This window comes from Nannospalax galili, unplaced genomic scaffold, assembly GCF_000622305.1.
Source record: "Nannospalax galili isolate Female #2095 unplaced genomic scaffold, S.galili_v1.0 scaffold752, whole genome shotgun sequence".
In the NCBI taxonomy this organism is placed as follows: Eukaryota; Metazoa; Chordata; class Mammalia; order Rodentia; family Spalacidae; genus Nannospalax; species Nannospalax galili.
The window spans coordinates 829,849-848,839 of record NW_008333404.1 but is presented as its reverse complement, the minus strand read 5'-3'; the positions used below and the strand labels follow the sequence as shown (position 1 = coordinate 848,839).

Below are 18,991 nucleotides of genomic sequence, written 5' to 3'. Positions count from 1 at the left end.
TGGCCTGTGGCCTGGAACTCACTATGCAGACCAGGTTGGCCTTGAACTCACAGAGATCTACCTGCCTCTGCCTCCTGAGTGCTGGGATTAAAGGTGTGAGCCACCATGTCCAGCTATATTTTGCATTTTTATTTATTAATTTTTTTATGTGTATGAGTGTTATATCTGCTTGTATATAAGTGAACCCATGTCATGCTGTGCTCTCAGAGGACAGAAGAGGGTGTCACATCCCCTGGAACTGGAGTTATGGACAGTTAGCCACCATGTGGGTGCTGGGATTCTAACCCGTGTCTTCTGCAAGAACATGCAGTTCTCTTAACTGCTGGGCCATCTCTCCAGCCCTCCATTATAATATTTTATTATAGGAGTGTTATGCAACATTTTTATTGTAAAATTTCAAATACCATGGAAGGGGCTGGGGAGATGACTTGGTAAAGTGTTTGCTGTGCAAGCATGAGGACCTGAGTTCGATCCACAGAACCCGTGAAAAAAATCAGGTATAGCTGGGCATGGTGGCACATGGCTTTAATCCCGGCCCTTGGGAGGAAGATCTGTGTGAGTCCAGGGCAGCCTGGTCTACATAGCAAGTTCCAGGTCAGCTGGGGCTACAGAGAGATAAAAAAAAAAAAAAAAAAAAAAAAAAAAAAAAAAACCCCAAAACCCCAACCAGGTATGGTGATGACAGGGCATTGGAATCACTGGAATCCAGGAGTGGGGAGTTGGAGATAGGAGGGTCACTAGGTTCACTGACTAGCCAGTTAGCCTAATCTGTGAGTCTAGACCAATGAGGGACCTGGACACATATATGTGTACACACACACACACACACACACACACACACACACACACAGAGTACTCCAAACCCAAGCCCAAAGCCATGGAAGTATATGAAGCAAAAGGCCTTTCATACTCCTCATCCCTGATTTTCAGTCTTCTTCCTCTGGTCCTTTCTTCCTTCTTTCCCGGGGTCTCAAATAGTCCAGACTAGTCTCAAGCTTGCTGTCTAGCTGGGGATGACCTGAACATCGGATCCTTTTGCCTGACCTCTGTGCTAGAACTACAAGCTTGTGCTCCCATACCCTGCCTCCTCTGCCTTTTGTGTGTATGGATTCAGTGCTTTTCTTGTGTTTATCTAGAAGAAACACCATGCGGCATCTTGGTTAGGAGGCCAGCCTGGAGCCACAGGACTTGGGTTTGAATCCTGGTTCTACCTCTGATTAGTTGCAAAACAAAATATTTAACTTCTATAGCTCAGTTTTTTTAAGCTATTAAATTGGGATGTTGATACCTACTATATTAATATTGTCAGGATTAGATGAGTTCACACATGTGAAGTCCCTGGAACAGGGCCCAGTAGGGTTCCACACATAGTAATTGCTGTGTGTAGGAGTTGGCAATTACTATGTATACATATACTTAAATAAATGAAAAGTCATATTTTATGAATTAATGTCTGATTTTTTTTTTTAAATTTCGAGAGCCCAAGCTTGCTTGGAATTCACTATGTAGCCCAGTCTGGCCTTGAAGTTTTAACATTTCTTCTGCCTTGGCCTCCTGAGGGCTGAGATTACAAGTGGGATTCACCACATGGCTTTCTTTTTGAGACAGTCTCTCTATGTGGCTGGGCTGGCCTTGAAATCAGATCCCCTTTATCTCTGCTTCTCTGGACTGCAGGTGTGCCCCATCCTGCTTAGCATCTTTCATGTATCCAAGAGTCATTTGTATTTCTTCTTAGAGTTGCCTTTCTTGTCTGTTGCTCTTTTTTTTTCTTTCTTGACACTCCCCCACTATTCTCTTCTTTTTCTACTGTTCCAGACTGTTTTCTCTAAACTGAAGAGTCTGTGTTTTTCAAAAGAAAGGAAATCAGGAAAATCCCTAAAGGGATCAACCTGAATTCACGTACCATGTATCTTCAGAGCAGCCATTCCAGCCAGTCACATCTTCAAGGTTCTCATGATGTTGAGGGGCTATAAAGAGTGGAGTGCTTGCAGTGAGGGACATGGAGGGGCAACAGGTACAGGCAGCAGGCTCTGTACCTGTGTGGGGGTCTGCAGAGAGGGGTACTAAGCTGAGCCTTTCATCTACTTATTTCATTCCTGAATTTTTTAAAAATTCTTTGAAAATTTCATGCATGTATACAACATGTCTTGAGCATATCCACCTTCAAACCTCCCCCTTCCACCCCCCACAACATGTTCTCCCTCCCAATATCATGTCCTTGTTTTCTTTTTGATTTTTTTCTTTGTTTGTTTTTGTAACCCACTGAGTCCAGTAGTGCTGCCTGGTAGAGTTCAACTGATCTTGATTTGATTTTGTGCAGATAACCATAGCTGTAGTGAGTTCACAAGTGCAAAGGTTGTGTTATATCTCAAAGATCAGTTCACAGCACTCCTTCCCATCCTCTGGCCCTTATACTCTTACATTCTTTCTGCTGCTTCTTTCAAGATGTTATTTTCTTTTTTTCTTCTTCTTCTTCTTTTTTTTTTTGATGTTTTTGAGAGAGGGTTTCTCTATATCCCCAACTGGTCTGGAACTTGCTATGTAGAGCAGGGTGGCCTCACTCTCACTGCCTGCCTCTCCTTCCCAAATTCTGGGATTAATGACGTGCACCACCACACCTGGCTTTATTTTATTTTTAGGACAGGGTCTCATATAGCCCAGGCTGGCCTTGAACTTACTGTGAAGTTGAGGATGACCTTGAACTACTTTTTGGGTTTTTTTTGGGTCTTTTTGATACAGGGTCTCCCTGTAGCCCCAGCTAGCCTTGAACTCACTATGTAGACCAAGCTGGCCTTGAACTTGCAGAGATCTGCTTGCCTCTGCCTCCCAAGTGCTGGGACTACAGGCATGGGCCACCATGCCTGTGACCTTGAATTTCTTATCCTCCTGTCTCAACCTCACAAGTGCTGGAATTATAGGCATGTACTACCACATCTGGTTCATTTTGTACTAGGAGTCGAACCCAGGGTCTCATGCATTTTAAGTAAGCACTCTACCAACTGAGCTACATCCTCGAGCTACATCCTCAACCCTCAAGTTGAGCCTTAAAGGCTGAGTGGGAATTCTACAATAAGTCAAGGCAAGGTGAGAGTTGTAATTGTTCCAAATGATATTCTTTTTCAGCAAAGGGGAGGGAAAGGTGATCTAGGTACTGTTATACTCTTTTTTTTTTTTTTTTTTTCTAGAAAGGGTCTCCCTATAGCCCCAGTGGGCTTGGAACTCACTATGTAGACCAAACTGGCCTCATTCTCTCAGAGATCTGCCTGCCTCTTCCTCCCAAGTGCTGGGATTCAAAGTATTCTATTAAAATAAAAGATTTTTTAAAATTTATTTTATTTGTGTGAGATGTGTATGCATGCACACAAGTACCACAGTGTGTTTGTGGAGGTTAGATGGCACATTTGTGTACTTGATTCTCTCCTTATACCTTTCCCCACTGAGCCATCTTGCTGGCCCAAAAGATATTTTCTAAAGTTATATATCTCACATATATGTATATCACATATATCACATATATGTAATATCTATGCAATATATATGTAATATATATGAAAAAGAAAATAAACTTACATAAGGGTTAGTTTGAATAAATTCAGTTAATCTAAGAAGTACAGTATTGGTGTCCATTTAAAAGTAATTTGGTTGAGACAGGAGGATCACAAGTTCAAAGACAACTTGGACCACCAAGTGAGACTTTGTCTTAAAAAAGAAAAAAACAGGGCTGGGCGTGATGGCGCACGCCTTTAATCCCAGCACTTGGGAGGCAGGGGCAGGTGGATCTTTGTGAGTTCGAGGCCAGCCTGGTCTACATAGTGAGTTCCAGGACAGGTGGGGCCACGAGGAGACCCCGTCTCAAAAAAAAAGGGCTGGAGAGATGCTCATTAATTAACAGCACTGATTGCTCTTGCAGAGAACCTGGGTTCGATTCCCAGCACCTACATGGCATCTAACTCTAGTTCCAGGGGACCCAACACCCTCTTCTGACCTCTCCAGGTATTGCATGACACAAGTGTACTTACATGCAGGCAAAACACTCATACACATAAAATAAAAATAAAATAAATCTAAAAAGGAAAGAAGGAAGAAAGAGGGCCTGGAGAGATGAGATGGCTCAGTGGTTACGAGAGCAATTACATGTATGCAAGCAATACACTCATACACATAAAATAAAAATTAAAATAAAGACATGCTTGTTGATGACAGTTTTGTACAAGGGATGTCCACATAGTACCTTGTGGTCATGAGGTAATTGTGGTTATAAATGTTCACTAAGTCTTGATCTTTGACATCTTGGTGAGTTTCTTCTTACTCGTGGTAGCTGTCAGTTCTAGCCACCAGAGTGACTCTAGGGGCAGTCTGAGGACCATCATCCTTGTTCTTCACAATGGCGGCTTTGTGTCCAGAGTAGCAACACCACTTTCCTAGATTTCATGAACTTGTCCATTTTGACGGCACCCAGCAGAAAGGGTGATTTGTCTTTATTTAAATTGATGACTAATGTTCTAAAATAATGGACTTACAAGTTTGTTTAACAGTTAACCTCTTGAAGAGAACCATTTTTTGGGGGTGGGAGTGGTACCAAAGATTGAACCCAAAGCCTTATGCATGTTGAACAAGCTCTTTATCACTGAGCTATAACTCTAGCCCATATATATTTTTTTGTTTTGGGGGGGTCTTTTTGAGACAGTCTCCCTATAGCTCCAGCTGGCCTGGAACTGGAAGTTGCTATGTAGACCAAGCTGGCCTGGAACTCACAGAGATCTGCCTGCCTCTGCCTCCTGAGTGCTGGGATCAAAGGTGTGCGCCACCACGCCCGGCAGGTTATTTTTTTTTAAGATGGAGTCTTACCGTGTAGCTGAAGTTGGTTTTGAACTTGAGATTTTCCTGACTCAGTTTCCTGAGTGCTGGAATTACAGACATGTGCAGACAGGAGAGTGGCTACGTGTTTAGTTTTCAAAGAAACAAACTAATTTTTAAAATATTTTTATTTAGAGGTTGGAGAGATGGCTCAGTGGTTAAGAGCACTGACTGCTCTTGCAGAGGACCTGGGTTCGAGTTTCAGTGCCCACATGGCAGCTACGAACCGTCCTTAACTCCAGTTCCAGGGGAATCCGAAGCCCTCTTCTGACCTCCGTGGCATTGCACGACACGGGTACACTCACATACATGCAGGCAATACACTCATACACATAAAATAAAAATAATACATAAATTTTTTTTCAATTGCCTGCCATGTATATAAGTGCACCCATGTCGTTCAGTGCCCAGAGGTTGGATCCTCTGGAACTGGAGTTACAGACAGTTGTTAGCTGCCATGTGGATGCTGGTACTCAGGTCCTCTGCAAGAACAGTCAGTGCTCTTAACCACTGAGCCATCTCTCCAGGCCCCGAGAAACAAATTATTTTTTCAAAACGATTTACTTATTTATTTTAAATTTCCACCAGTATTGCATGGGTGACTCATTTTCTTTGGTGGGTTTTTTGTTGTTGTTACTGTTCTGGGTTTTTTTTTTTTTTTTTTTAAGCCGCTTTTTGGGTTTTTGGTTTTGGTTTTGTGTTTGGTTTTTTGCTCTTTATTTTTTGTTTGTTTTTCGAGACAGGGTCTCTATAGCTCCAGTTACCCTGGAACTCACTATGTAGACCAGGCTGCCCTTGATCTCACAGAGATCCATCTGCCTCTGCCTTCCCAGTGCTGGGACTAAAGGCATGCGCCACCACACCAGATTTTTAGCCACTTTAAAAAAAGTGATCCTTGCACAGGGGCCTTACTAATCCTCTCTATACTGTTCCAATTTTATTAATAAAAAAAATTTATTTTATTTTGTGTGTATGTTGTATGTGTGTGTCTATGCACAAGGATGCCATAGTGCATATGTGGTGTACAGAGAACAGCTTGCCAGGGTGGGTTTTCTGCCTCCACTGTATGGGCCTAGGGGGCTAACTCAGGCTGTAGGCTAAAGCAAGCACCTTTACCCACTAAGCCATCTCACTGGCCCTGTTCCAATTTTAGTATATGTGCAGTCCAATGGAGCCCTATTTTAGCCATTTTGATAATGTGTAGTGATATCTCACTGTGATTTTAATTTTCATATGCTTAATATTACTGATGTTGAATATATATATGAGCTTATTTGTCATCTCTATGTCTTAAGTAATAAAATGCCTGTTGATGTTTTTCCCAGCCTGTTACAAAATATTAGGGAATAGAATCTCTGTATTTATGAAAAACATTGTTATGTAGTTCCCTTCCTTCCCCCCATCTATTTCCCTTTGTCAGGTCTCAGTACCAGGTTAAGCTAACTTCGTAGAATGTGCTTGGGAATGAATGCACTCTTCTGTTTTCTCACTGAGGTTATACAGAATTGGTAACATTCAGTAAGCTTCTTTAGTGGTCATGGAGCTTTCTGTTTTTAGAGTTCAGATTAGAAAGTTAGTTTCCTTAACAGCCATTGTCCTCAGATTACTTATTTTGGATTGGATGAGTTGTGTTAGTAGGTGTTTCCCCCCCCTCGGTTCATTTAAGCTAAATTATCAAATTTTTGTTCATAGAGTGTTCATAGTATTACTTTATCATTTTGATATCTATAGGGATTTTAGTAATATTCTGTTTAATTTTGTTATGGGAGGGCTTTGAGACAGGGTCTTACTGTGTAGCCCAGGCTGGCCTAGAATTTGTGATCCTCCTGCCTTAGCCTTCTCAGTCACATACCACCACCCTGGCTTCATTCCTAATATTGGTAATTTGTCTGCCTCTCTTTTATTTTCTTCTGACCAGTCTTCTTGAGGTTTATTTGTTTTATTGATATTTTTCTTTTTAAAAATATTTTATTTGTGGCTGGAGAGATGGCTCAGCAGTTAAGAGCACTGATTACTCTTGCAGAAGACCTGGGTTCGATTCCCAGCACCCACAATGGCAGCTATGAACCATCCTTAACTCCAGTTCCAGGGAAATCCAAAGCCCTCTTCTGACCTCTGCAGCATTGCATGACATGGGTGCACTCACATACATGCAGGCAATACACTCGTACACATAAAATAAAAATAATAAATATTTTTTAAATTATTATTTTTATTTTATCTGTATGAGTGTATTGCCTGTATGTATATAAGTGCATTCACCCATGTTGTGTAATGCCTGCAGAGGTCAGAAGGGGGCATCCAGTCTCCTGGAATTGGCATCATGGGTGGTTGTTGGCCACCATGTGGGTGCTGGGAACTGAACCCATGTCTTCTGCAAGAGCAGCCAGTGCTCTTAACCACTGAGCCATCTCTCTAGCCCTTTATTGATCTCTTTCAAGATGTATACTTCATTGATTTTTTTCTGCAGTTTTTCTGTGTTAATATTAATTCTGCTCCTATTTCCTTTCTCCTCTGCTTTGGGTTTAGTTTTTTTCTTCTTTGTCTTAAATTTCTCTTTCCTTTTTTCTTTTTTATTGACACAAGTGTTTCCAATTGATCTTGAACTTGCAATCCCATATTTCCGCCTCCTGCATGCTGAGACTACAGGCATGAGCCACCATGACTGACTAAAAAATATTTTCTTTTTCTCTTTTCCTTTTCTGTTTTTGAGACAGGGTCTCATGTATCCCAAGTTGGTCTCAAACCCATTATATAGCCAAGGAAGACTTTGAACTTCTGATCTTCCCACCTCTACCTCTCAAGTGCTGAGATTCCAGTCATGTACCAACTATGCCAGGTTTTATGTCATGTTGAAGATGGAACCTAGGGCTTCATCCATGCTAGTCAAATGCTCTGCTAAGTGAGCCACATCTCCAGCCGATAAACAAATTTTTTTTTAAAAAAGGACAGATAGCCGGGCATGGGGGCGCACGCCTTTAATCCCAGCACTCATGAGGCAGAGGCAGGCAGATCTCTGTGAGTTCAAGGTCAGCCTCGTCTACATAGTGAATTCCAGGACAGCTGGGGTACAGGGAGACACTGTCTCAAAAAGAACAAAGAAAAAAAAAAAGTACAGATAAAATGTATGTATTTACTGTGTGTGACATATGGTTTGAAAGGTGTATATATTGTGGAATGATGAGATCTAGATAATTAGTATATGCATCACCTCACAAGGTATCATTTTTTTGTGGTGATAATGGTCCATTTAAAAAAAAAAATCTTGTGCTGGGCATGGTGGTGCACACCTTTACTCCCAGCACTCAGGAGGCAGAGGCAGGCGGATCCCTGTGGGATGGAGGCCAGCCTAGTCTACATAGTGAGTTCCAGGCCAGCTGGGGCTACAGAGAGACCCTGTCTCAAAAAGACCAAAAAAAAAAACTTATGGCCAGGTATGGTGGTGTACACCTTTAGTTCCAGCACTTGGGAGAGAGAGGCAGGCGGATCTCTGTGAGTTCAAGGCCAGCCTGGTCTACATAGCGAGTTCCACGCTAGCAGGAGCTATCTCAAAAAAAAAAAAAAATTGGCCACCCAGTCTAGCCAAATTGGTGAGCTCTGTTCAGTCAGCGAGACTGTCTCAAAAAATTAGGCAGACAGAAAGACATCTGACATTGACTTCTGTCCTCTAGGCCCACCTGCACACACATATACAACACATGTACACACAAATAATTTTTAAGAAATATGCTCTGCTAATTAAAACATCTTTAATACATTTATTTATTTATGGGGGAGGGTGTACATGGAGGTCAGAAGACAACTTGAGGAATCATCTCTCTCCTTCCACCATGTAGGTCTCACAGATTGAACTCTGGTTGCCATGCTTAGTGGCAAGAGCCTTTACCAGCTGAAGTATCTCATTGGCCCTGCTAATCTGTTTTTTTAATTGGTGTTTTTAGTCCACTTACATGTAATAATTATTGGCATGATAAGGCTTCTATTTTCTTTTTTATTTTTTTTCTCTGTATTAATTTCTTTTTCTCCTTCCTGCTTTTTTTGTGGGTTATAGGAACATTTTTTAGGATTAAAAATATTTTTATGTGTGTGTGTGTGTGTGTGTGTGTGTGTGTCTGTGTGTGTGTGTGCGCGCACACACACACATGAGTGCAGGTGCCCCCAGAGACCAGAAACTAGTCCCCTTGGAGCTGGAGTTACAGGGGGTTGTGAGCCACCTAATGTGGGTTCTGGAAACTGAAATTGGGTCCTTTGACCCCAAGCCATCTTTCCAGTTCTAGGATTTCATTTTTTTAAATACAATTTCATTTACATACAGTGCAGTTACCTCTTCATACAGCCTTTGAGGCTGTTCTGGACATCTCTGTGTGTAACTTACCATCGTCTCCTGGTGGTGCTGTTTTACTAGTCTGAGTGAAAAGAAGCCTTTTCTTCCCTATAGCCCCTTGCCCTCTACCATTTATAATATTAATTTAAATATTTACTTTCCATACCTATAAAACTACTTCAGAGTAAAGGCAGTACTACCACACCTAGATTTCTTTTTTTATTATTTCCTGTCTGCTTAGATAACTTCTTTCTTCTAACCCTTTCCTCCTGGAGTACTGGAGATTTCCTTTTTTTTTTTTTTTCAGGCAGGATTTTACTGTGTAACCCTTGAACTTTGAGAGATCCATCTGCTTCTACCTCCTGATTAAAGACGGGAGCCACCAAGCCCAGCTTGTCTGAGGTTGTCTTTATGAATCTCTCATTACTGAGGGATAGTTTTCCTGGGTTTGGGATCCTGAATTGACAGTTCCTTCTTTCAACCCTTGGAAAACATCTCTGTGAATGTCTGCTGCTATTCATACTGTTTGCCCCTATAGGTAAAGTGTCATTCTTCTCTGGCTCCATTGAAGATTTTTAAAATCTGTCTTTAGTTATCAGGTTAATTGTGATGCTCATGATACAGATTTCAGATTTTTGTTTGGGGTCTGCATGGCTTCTTGGATCTGTAGGTTAACCTCTTTGGCCAAGTTTAGGAAGAGATTTTCAGCCATTGTGTTTTTTTAAAATCCTGTTTCACTTCACCCCTTTCTCTGCTCCTGCTGGATTCTGATAACATTAATGGATGGATTGATCACTCAGGGTCCCCACCAAGATTAGTTTTCTTTGCTTTTTCTCTTGGGAATGCTCGGTTTCATTAAACAAACAAGACTTGATGATTTTCATGGACAACTAACACCTGGAGCCAGGCCCTAGCTGCTTCCAGGTATGGGAGATGGTGTTTTTTCTTTTTTTTCAATATTTTATTATTTTTATTTTGTGTATGAGTATATTGCCTGCATGTATGTGAGTGCACCTGTGTTGTGCAATGTTGTGGAGGTCAGAAGAGGGCTTCAGATTCCCCCGGAACTGGAGTTAAGAACGGTTCATAGCTGCCATGTGGGAGCTGGGAATTGAACCCAGGTCCTCTGCAAGAAAAGTCGGTGCTCGTAACCACTGAGCCATCTCTCCAGTCCCAGAGAGATGGTGTTTTAATCAAAAGTGTATGCCTCTGTCCCAGGGAAAGCAAATTGGCAACCACCTGACTATTTTGTGGGTTGTTTTTTTGAGACAGAGTCTCACTATGTAGCCTCCCAACACTCGGGAGGCAGAGGCTGGCGGATCTCTGTAAATTCAAGGTCCAGCCTGGTCTACATAGTGAGTCCCAGGACAGCTGGGGCTACAGGGAGACCTTGTCTCAAAAAGACCAAACAAACAAACAAGTTTGGGACTGGAGAGATGCCTGAGTAGTTAATAACACTTGCTATTATTCTAGAGGACCCAGGTTCGATTCCCAGCACTCACATGGCATAATAATAATAATAAATAATAAAAATAATAAAATAATTTAAAAAATGAAATAATAATAAATAAAATGTTTTTAAAAATTGATTGATTTTTACTTTATGTGTATGTATTTTACCCATATATACATAAGTATACTGGTGTGTGCAATGTCCTCAGATCCGTATAGGGCATTAGATCCCTTGGAACTGGATATGGATGTATGTTAGCCACCTTGTAGGTACCAGGAACCAAACTTGAGTTCTCTACAAGAGCAGCCAGTGTGATTAATCATTGAGCCAGTTTTCCAGCCCCCTTACTATGTAGCCTTGATTGATTTGAAACTCACTTTGTAGACCAGGCTGGCCTTGAACTTGAGGCAAACCTTACCTCTGTCTCCTGAGTGATGAGATTATAGGCATATGCCACCACACCTAGCCCAACTCCCGCTGTTTTGAAGTAATTTCCTCTGGGTGTTGTTGTTTTGTAATGTTCTCTTGGTGCATTCTCTGTGCATTTGCAACATACTCAACTGTGCTGAGACGCAGACGTCATAGGATGTCAGAGACGGGAGGATGTGCTTCCCACAGTAGGTAGGGTGGTGCCATGGAAGATGGGGCCTTTGGATGGGAACCTCAGTGAGACTTGAGATGGCTCAGGAGAATATGGTAAGGAAGTTTACTTACAACGGAGAAGACAATAGGAACAAAGACACGAAGTTGGAAAGCCTGGGACACATTGGATAGGGAGAACCATGAGGGACAGGAAGTAGTGAGGTGAGTAGGCCCAGGCTATGGAGAGCCTTAATGAATCTGCTTCGTAGGAATTAAGTGTCTTTGTCAAACTAGAGGGGTACAGGAGCTAGTGGACAAATATACACTTAGCATGTGGAAGGCTCTGGACTCAGTTCCCAGCAATGCCCCCCAAGAAAAGTCCTTTCATTTTGGCCTGGTATCTGGCTCTCTCAGGAGGCTAAGCACCCAAATGGCATATTATTACAATAAAAATAATAAAATAAAAGGTAGAGGCAGGAAGATCAGAAGTTTAAGGTCATAAATAAAAGGGTCATGATTCCAACGCCAGCCTGGGCTACATAGCAAGGCACTGTCTCAAAAAAGAAGTAAATCTACTTTGCCAGGGTTGGGGAAGTTTTGATTCACTCTAAAAAGTGGGAAGAGGTTAATGTTTTGTTGTTGTTGTTGTGTTTTTTGTTTTTATTTTTTTGTCTTTTTGAGACAGGTCAAGCTGTAGCCACAGCTGGCCTGGAACTCACTTTCGTAGTCCAGACTGGACGCAATCTCATAGAGATCCGCCTGCCTCTGCCTCCCAAGTTCTAGGATTAAAGGTGTGGCCACAATGCCCAGCAGAGGCTAATGTTTTGAGTGACAACCTCCATACATTTTCAGTAACTTTTTAAAACCCTTCATTTATAGAGTAGGTAGTATTTAGAATCCACAGATAGGAACACTAAGAGTTAAGCATCTGATGACACTGAAAATTAAGTATCTGACCAGATTGATTTGTGCTCCCACCAAGTTGCAAGGTTGTTTTCTCTAGACATTTGAGAAGTTAGCAGGATTCCTTTAAGTTTGTTAGGGTTAAGATGACATGTTGCTGGGCATTGAGGTAAGAGATGACAAGATGACCTCAAGGTTGGTGTCTCCCCCACCCCCCAATACTTTTGAGGATGATCTGATGTGGCCCACCCAAGCTGGCCTCAAACTTGAACTCAAGGGTGATCTTGAACTTCTGATCTTCCTTGCCTCTACGTCCTGAGTGCTGGGATTACAGGTGTGTGCTAAGACATAAATCCAGGTTCTCATGCATGCTGGGTAAGCACTCTGCCAGCTGAGCTACATCCCTATCCACAACAGGTTTTTGTTGGTGGTGGTGCTGGGGATCAAACCCACGGCCTTGTGCGTGTTAAGTAAGCACTCTTATCACTGAGCCACATCTCAGCTTTTGTTGTTGTCACGTGTATGCATGTAAGTGTGTGTGCAGATGCATATGCATGTGTATGCATATACATGTGGAGGTTGACATCAAATGTCTTCCTCAGTTGCTTTTCACCTTGTTTTTTGAGAAAGTCTCTCATTGAACCTGGAGCTTACCAGTTCAGCTAGAATGGCTGGACTACGAGTTAGGAATACTACTGTTCTAGCTGCCAGATGAAATTACAGGCATGTGCCCTTTGTTTTGTTTTGCTGAGAGTTTTACTGTGTAGTTCTGGCTGCCTTGGTAACTGGTACTCTGTAGCACAGGCTGACATCAAACTCACAGTAATACTTCTACTTCAACCTCCAGAGTGCTGGAATTACAGGTTCTAGCCTAGCTTCAAGTTCACTTTTGTCCCCAGGGCACTCATCTTCTCTTGAGACTGGGGGTGTAGTTCAGTGATAGAGTGCTTGCCTAACATGGACAAGTAGTCTGGGTTCAGTTTCTAGCATTGTAAGAGAAAAAGGGAAAAAGGACTTTCTACCCTCCCTCCATTGCCTGGGAGAGGTATGTTCTCCATCCTGATGCCATCACAGCATGGAAGTTGAAGGGAGCCTAAGAAATACTCAGTCCAAACCCTTAATTTTCCTCATGGGAACCAGAGGTCCAGTGTGGCTAGGTCCCTTGTTGACTCCAGATTTCCTATTTTTCTCTCATTCCTTTTCCCCTCTGAGGTTTTCAGTTATTCCTACAAAGTGTTTTATTTACTCTTAAGAAAGAAATCTGCTTCATCTTTTGAAACTAGGCTGATCTCAAAATACATACTTATTGCTGGGTGTGGTGGCGCATACCTTTAATCCCAGCACTTGGAAGGCAGAGGCAGGCAGATCTCTGTGAGTTCAAGGCCAGCCTGGTCTACATAACAAGTTCTAGGCCAGCTGGGCTACAGGGAGACCCTGTCTCAAAAGGAACAACAAAAAATACATACCTATTATCTTGCCCTCTTTAATTTGGGTAATTTCTACATGACTGATAGAAATTCAGTTTAGATTCAGGATTTTTGTTTGCAAACTTGCTTATTTGTTTTGTTTCTTGGACAGGGTCTTATTGTGTTACCAGGTTGGCCTGCAACTGACAGTTTTCCTGCCTCAGCCTGTTGAATGTTGAAATTGCAGTTATATGCCTCCATTCCTAGCTTGGGATTTGGTGCTTTCTTTTATTTCTTCTAGTTTGAAGATCTAGGTGCAGTTCCTTGTAATCCCAGCACTTGGGAAGTGGAGGCAGGAAGATCAGCAGTTCATGAGTTCAAGGCTAGTCTGAGCAACTTGAGACTCTGCCTCAAAACAGACAACCAGTCAGGCTTGGTGGTGCATACCATTAATCCCAGTATCCTGCAGACAGAAGCAGGGGGATCTCTGTGAGTTCCAGGCTAGTCTAGTTTACATAGCTAGTTCCAGGCCAGTTAGGGCTACATAATGAGACCCAATCTCAAAAAACAAGCAAACAAAAATAAACAAACACAATAATTCTTGCTTAAGCTTGAAGATAAACCGTCCAGAGCTAACTTGTACACTCTTTGGGGGAAGGAGAGTCCCAGCCTTATGCCAACACCCAGGAGCCACCTGATCTTGAGCAAGCTAACAGCACCTCTGTGGGGAGTCGTTTTCATTGTCTTTGAATTGGTGATAAGACCTACCAGAGCAGCCTTGGCTTGTGGTTCTTTGTAGGCTGTAAAGGTAAGGGGTCATTGTTGCTGTCATTATCATTATTAGGGCAGCGTGGACATTCTCAGGCTGACTCTCCAGAGTGAACTGACAGGAGATGAACTTGAACACATAGCCCAGAAGGTATCGAGGTGCCTGGTGGGACGAGGCCTCCTCTCAGCCAGTTCTTCCTTGCTGCTGACCCCTCACCCCAGTGTTGCCTAGAGCCACCTCTGATGCTGCAAGCTTGGGAGCATCTCCTTTCAGACACACCAGTCAGCTCAGTGTTATGTGCTGCTTTGGGGAACGGGAGGACCCCCCCCCCAAAGAAAACTAACCTGAGTTTTCTACTAACGTTCCTACCTCGTGTCCTTGCTGCTGTGTGGCTTGTCAGAGATCCGAATGAGCTTTTGTGGGAAAACTGGACTAATGCCTCATGCAGTCTTCTGTGTGGGATGAGGACAGGAGGTCCTTGCTTCCATGTGGTTTTTGAGCCACTTGTTGTCTCTCTGGCAGGCGGGCAGGAAGACCTATGACATGGTGTCCGACAGCTCCTCTGGTCATTCTCTGGCTTCAGAACTGGTGGAGTCCAACGACGGGCATGAAGAGATCATTAAGGTGAGCTTAGTTCACTTTCCCTTCTTTGTCCGACTTTTCCCCCTGCAGGCACAGGAGAGGTCCCGCTGAATATTGCCAAAGAGAGCTTGTGGTTTGACCAGAAGGATCCAGACTTGAGATGCTAGTTCCTACTCATCTGGAAAGAGCTTAACTCCAGCAGGCTTTGTGCCAGACTCTGCCTTTAGTGACCTTAGTGTTCTTGGCCCCTGGCAAGGGGATGGATGGGATGACTTTTCTAAGTGTCTGTAGAATTAAAACAGTTGGGGGCTGGAGAGATGGCTCAATGCTGGCTGCTCTTGCAGAGGACCTGGGTTCAGTTCCTAGCACCCACATGGTGGCTACCAATTGTTTGTAACTCCAGCTCCAGCAGATCCGACGCCCTCTTCTGACCTCCACAGGCATTACATGACACAGGTGCTCTTACATACATGCAGACAATATACTCATACACATAAAATTAAAATAACAAATAAAATAAAAAAGAAAATTAAAAAATTAAAAACCCTTTATATTATTCATATACAGATAGGTAGATATAATTCACATATGATCCAGTGAACTCAGTTAAAATATTCAATTCATTGGTGTTTAGTGTAGTTGTAGAGTTGTGTGACAATCAATCACCACTATTAATTCTAAAACTGTTTCTGTTTTTTTAAGATGGAGTCTATGTAGCCCAGACTGGCCTCTACCTTAGCCTCCCAAGTACCAGGATTGTGCCACTGGGTCTGGCTTCAGTTCCATAACATGTCCAGTTATTTCTTCAGCTCTGGCAACAATTCATCTACTTTCTGATATCTGGACTTGCTTATTCCAGATATTTCATATACTTAGAATCATACAATCTATGACCTTTTATGTCTAGATTGTTTCCTTTTTAAATTTTTTAATTATTTAATTCATAATAAGCGTAGATATTAATGGGATTCATTGTATCTTTCCATACACACATATACTTTTCATCTATGTTGTAGCATGTATCAGTAATCATCCTTTTGGATAGTTGATTAATATCCCATTGGATGGCTATACCACATTGTATTTACCTATTTATCACTTGATAAACTTTGTGCTGTTACCATTTTCTGATTATTATAACTAAAGTTGGTATGTTTTTGTGAACCTGCTTTCAGTTCTCTGGGAGTGAAATTACTGAGTCTAGGTCATATAATAAGCCTATATTAACTTCTTTTGCGTAGCAGCCAGACTTTTTAAAAAAAAAATCCAGCTGCCTCATTTTACTTTGCTTGTTTGTTTGTTTGTTTGTTTATTGGTCTGAGACAGATCTCCCTGTAGCCTCAGCTGGCCTGGACCTTCCTATGTAGACCAAGCTGGCCTTGATCTCACAGAGATCTTCTTACCTCTGCCTCCTCAGTGCTGGGATTAAAGGTGTGTGCCACCTGCATGGCTAATTTTACATTTTGAACAGTAGTTCATGAGGGTCCCACCTTCTCTTTATGTGGGGCAGCACTTGTTGTTACCTTAAGATTATAACCATTCTAGTAGGTGTGAAGTGATATCGTATAGTTTTAGTTTGTATTTCAGTTTTTATTTTTATCTATCATCTATCTATCTATCTATCTATCTATCTATCTATCTATCTATCTGTCATCTATCATCTATCCATCATCTATCTATCATCTATCTATCATCTATCCATCATATCTATCTATCTATCTATCATCTATCATCTATCCATCATCTATCTATCATCTATCTATCATCTATCCATCATCTATCTATCTATCTATCTATCTATCTATCTATCTATCTATCTATCTATCATCTATCATCATCTAGCTATCTTATCTATATATCATCTATCTGCCTATCTATCTGTGTGTGCACAATGTATGCCACAGTGCACATGGGGTGGGTCAGAGGACAACCTGAGGGATTAGTTCTCTCCTTCAACCTTTCTATGGGTTCCAGGGATCAGACTTAGGTCATCAGGCTTGTTGGCAAGCACCCTTACCTGCTGAGCCATCTTTCTGGCCCTTAGTTGTATTTCCATGATGAATAATACTGTTGAATATCTTTTTATGTGTTTGCTGTTCACTTATATATCTTTGGTGGAGAAATACTAAAATCCTTCACTCATTTTGAAAATCCATATGTCTTAATTGTTGACTTATGTGGATTCCTCATCTATTCCAGTAAGTATTTTCCCCCATTCTGCAATTTGTCTTTTTTCCTTTCTTGATAATATTCTTTGAATAACTGAAGTTTTTTAAAATTTTTATTTGTTATTTTTATTTTATGTGTATGCGTGTAGTGCCTGTATGTAGGTAAGTACGCTGGAAAGAGGTCTGACTGCACCTTTTCATGTATAGCTATCTAGTTCCAGAACTATTTGTTGAAAATTTTCTGCCCCCATTGAATTATCTTGACGTTCTTGTCAACAATGAGTTGTGTGTGTCACTAAGTCCAGAAATAAGGACTTTCAGTTTTATTCCACTGACATACCTGTCAGTCTATATGGCAGTCCCACTCTGTCTTGATTACCATAGCTTTGTAGTGAATTGTGAAATGGTTCTTTTTCAAGATTTGTTGTTGATATTCAAGGTCCCTTGCATTGCCTTATGGACTTTAGACACAATTTATCAGTTTCTGCCAAGAAGCCAGCTGGAGTTTCAGTAGGAATCATGTTGAGCCTGTCAGTCATTTGGGAAGGATTCCCATTTTAAGAGTACTAAAGCACTTTTTTCTTTTTGTTGTAAATGAAATTTATTTTTATTTTTATTTTGAGACAGGACCTCACTCTGTAGCCTGACTGGCCTTGAACTTAAGGCAATCCACCTGCCTCAATCTTCCCAAGTGCTAAGATTACAAATGTGATCTACCATACTCAGCTATAAATGGAATTTTCTTTATCTTATTTAAAAGTGTGTGTGTGTGTGTTTACATTTAGGTTCACACTTCTGTGCACAGCTCAAAGGACAGAAGAGGTCATTGGTTGTCCATTATCAGCCTCTGCCTTTTCCTTTGAGGCAAGGTATATCTCTGAACCTGGGGCTTACATTTCTTCAGCTATACTGCAAGTTAGCAAGCCCCAGTGATTTTTCTGTCTCTGCCCTCCTCAGAGTTGGGGCTGTAGGTGCTTGCAGAGATGCCTAGCCTGTTACGTGGGATCTGGTCCTTAGGACTTTAGAGCAAGCACTTAGCCATTGAGCCTCCTCTCTAGCCCCTGTTAATGGAATTTTCTTAATTTCATTTTTGGATTGCTGTTTGCTAGTGTGGTAAATTGATGCAGTATTCTTCAGCTTGCTGAGTTAGAATGTTCTCGATACAGGATGCTGTCATCTGCTTTACTTCCTTCTTTCTTTCTCTTTCTTTCTTTCTTTCTTTCTTTCTTTCTTTCTTTCTTTCTTTTTTTTTTTTTTGTCTTTTTGAGACAGGGTCTCTCTGTAGCCCCAGCTCTCTTGGAGCTCACTAGGTAATCCAGGCTGGCCTTGAACTCACAGAGATGCCCTTGCCTCTGCCTCCTGAGTGCTGGGATTAAAGTATGTGCCACCATGCCTGGTTTATACTTCTTTCTTTTCAAACCAGAGGCCTTTAATTGCTTTATTTTCTTACTCAAAGTAACTGCATGCATCTTAAAGGAGGCAAAGCTACCCCAATGAACAGGTAGCTACAGCTAACATCATTTTGTACATCCTCCCAGACATGCACGTGTACTTTTTAAAAGACTCATTTATGTATTTAATTTTTAATATATTTAAAAAATATTTTATTATTTTTATTTTATGTGTATGAGTGTATTGCCTGCATGTATGTGAGTGCACCCGTGTCGTGGAGTGCCACAGAGGTCAGAAGAGGGCTTCAGATTCCCCTGGAACTGGACTTAAGGACGGTTCGTAGCCACCATGAGGGTGCTGCGAATCAAACCTGGGTGCTCTGCGAGACCAGTCAGTGCTCTTAACCGCTGAGCCATCTCTCCAGCCTTATTATTATTATTATTATTATTATTATTATTATTATTATTGGTCTTTTTTGAAGCAGGGTCTCCCTGTAGCCTCAGCTGGCCTGGAACTCACTATGTAGACCAGGCTGGACTTGAAATCACAGATCCA

At 41.7% G+C, this 18,991-nt stretch overlaps 1 protein-coding gene and 1 pseudogene across 3 annotated transcripts in view; one reads left to right on the top strand and one right to left on the bottom strand.

Annotated features, from left to right (window-relative positions):
- Positions 1 to 18,991, top strand: part of Tuft1 (tuftelin 1) — a 62,861-nt gene that overhangs the window by 10,062 nt on the left and 33,808 nt on the right. For 2 of the 3 annotated variants that reach the window (XM_017796933.2, XM_017796932.2), the window contains exons 2-3: positions 14,370 to 14,444; positions 14,817 to 14,918. In XM_017796933.2, coding sequence (XP_017652422.1) covers positions 14,370 to 14,444; positions 14,817 to 14,918 — 177 coding nt within the window. The remainder of the gene's footprint in view (positions 1 to 14,369; positions 14,445 to 14,816; positions 14,919 to 18,991) is intronic. The other variant, XM_008828214.3, reaches the window with a different exon arrangement.
- On the bottom strand, positions 5,718 to 5,815 carry LOC115069468 (annotated as a pseudogene).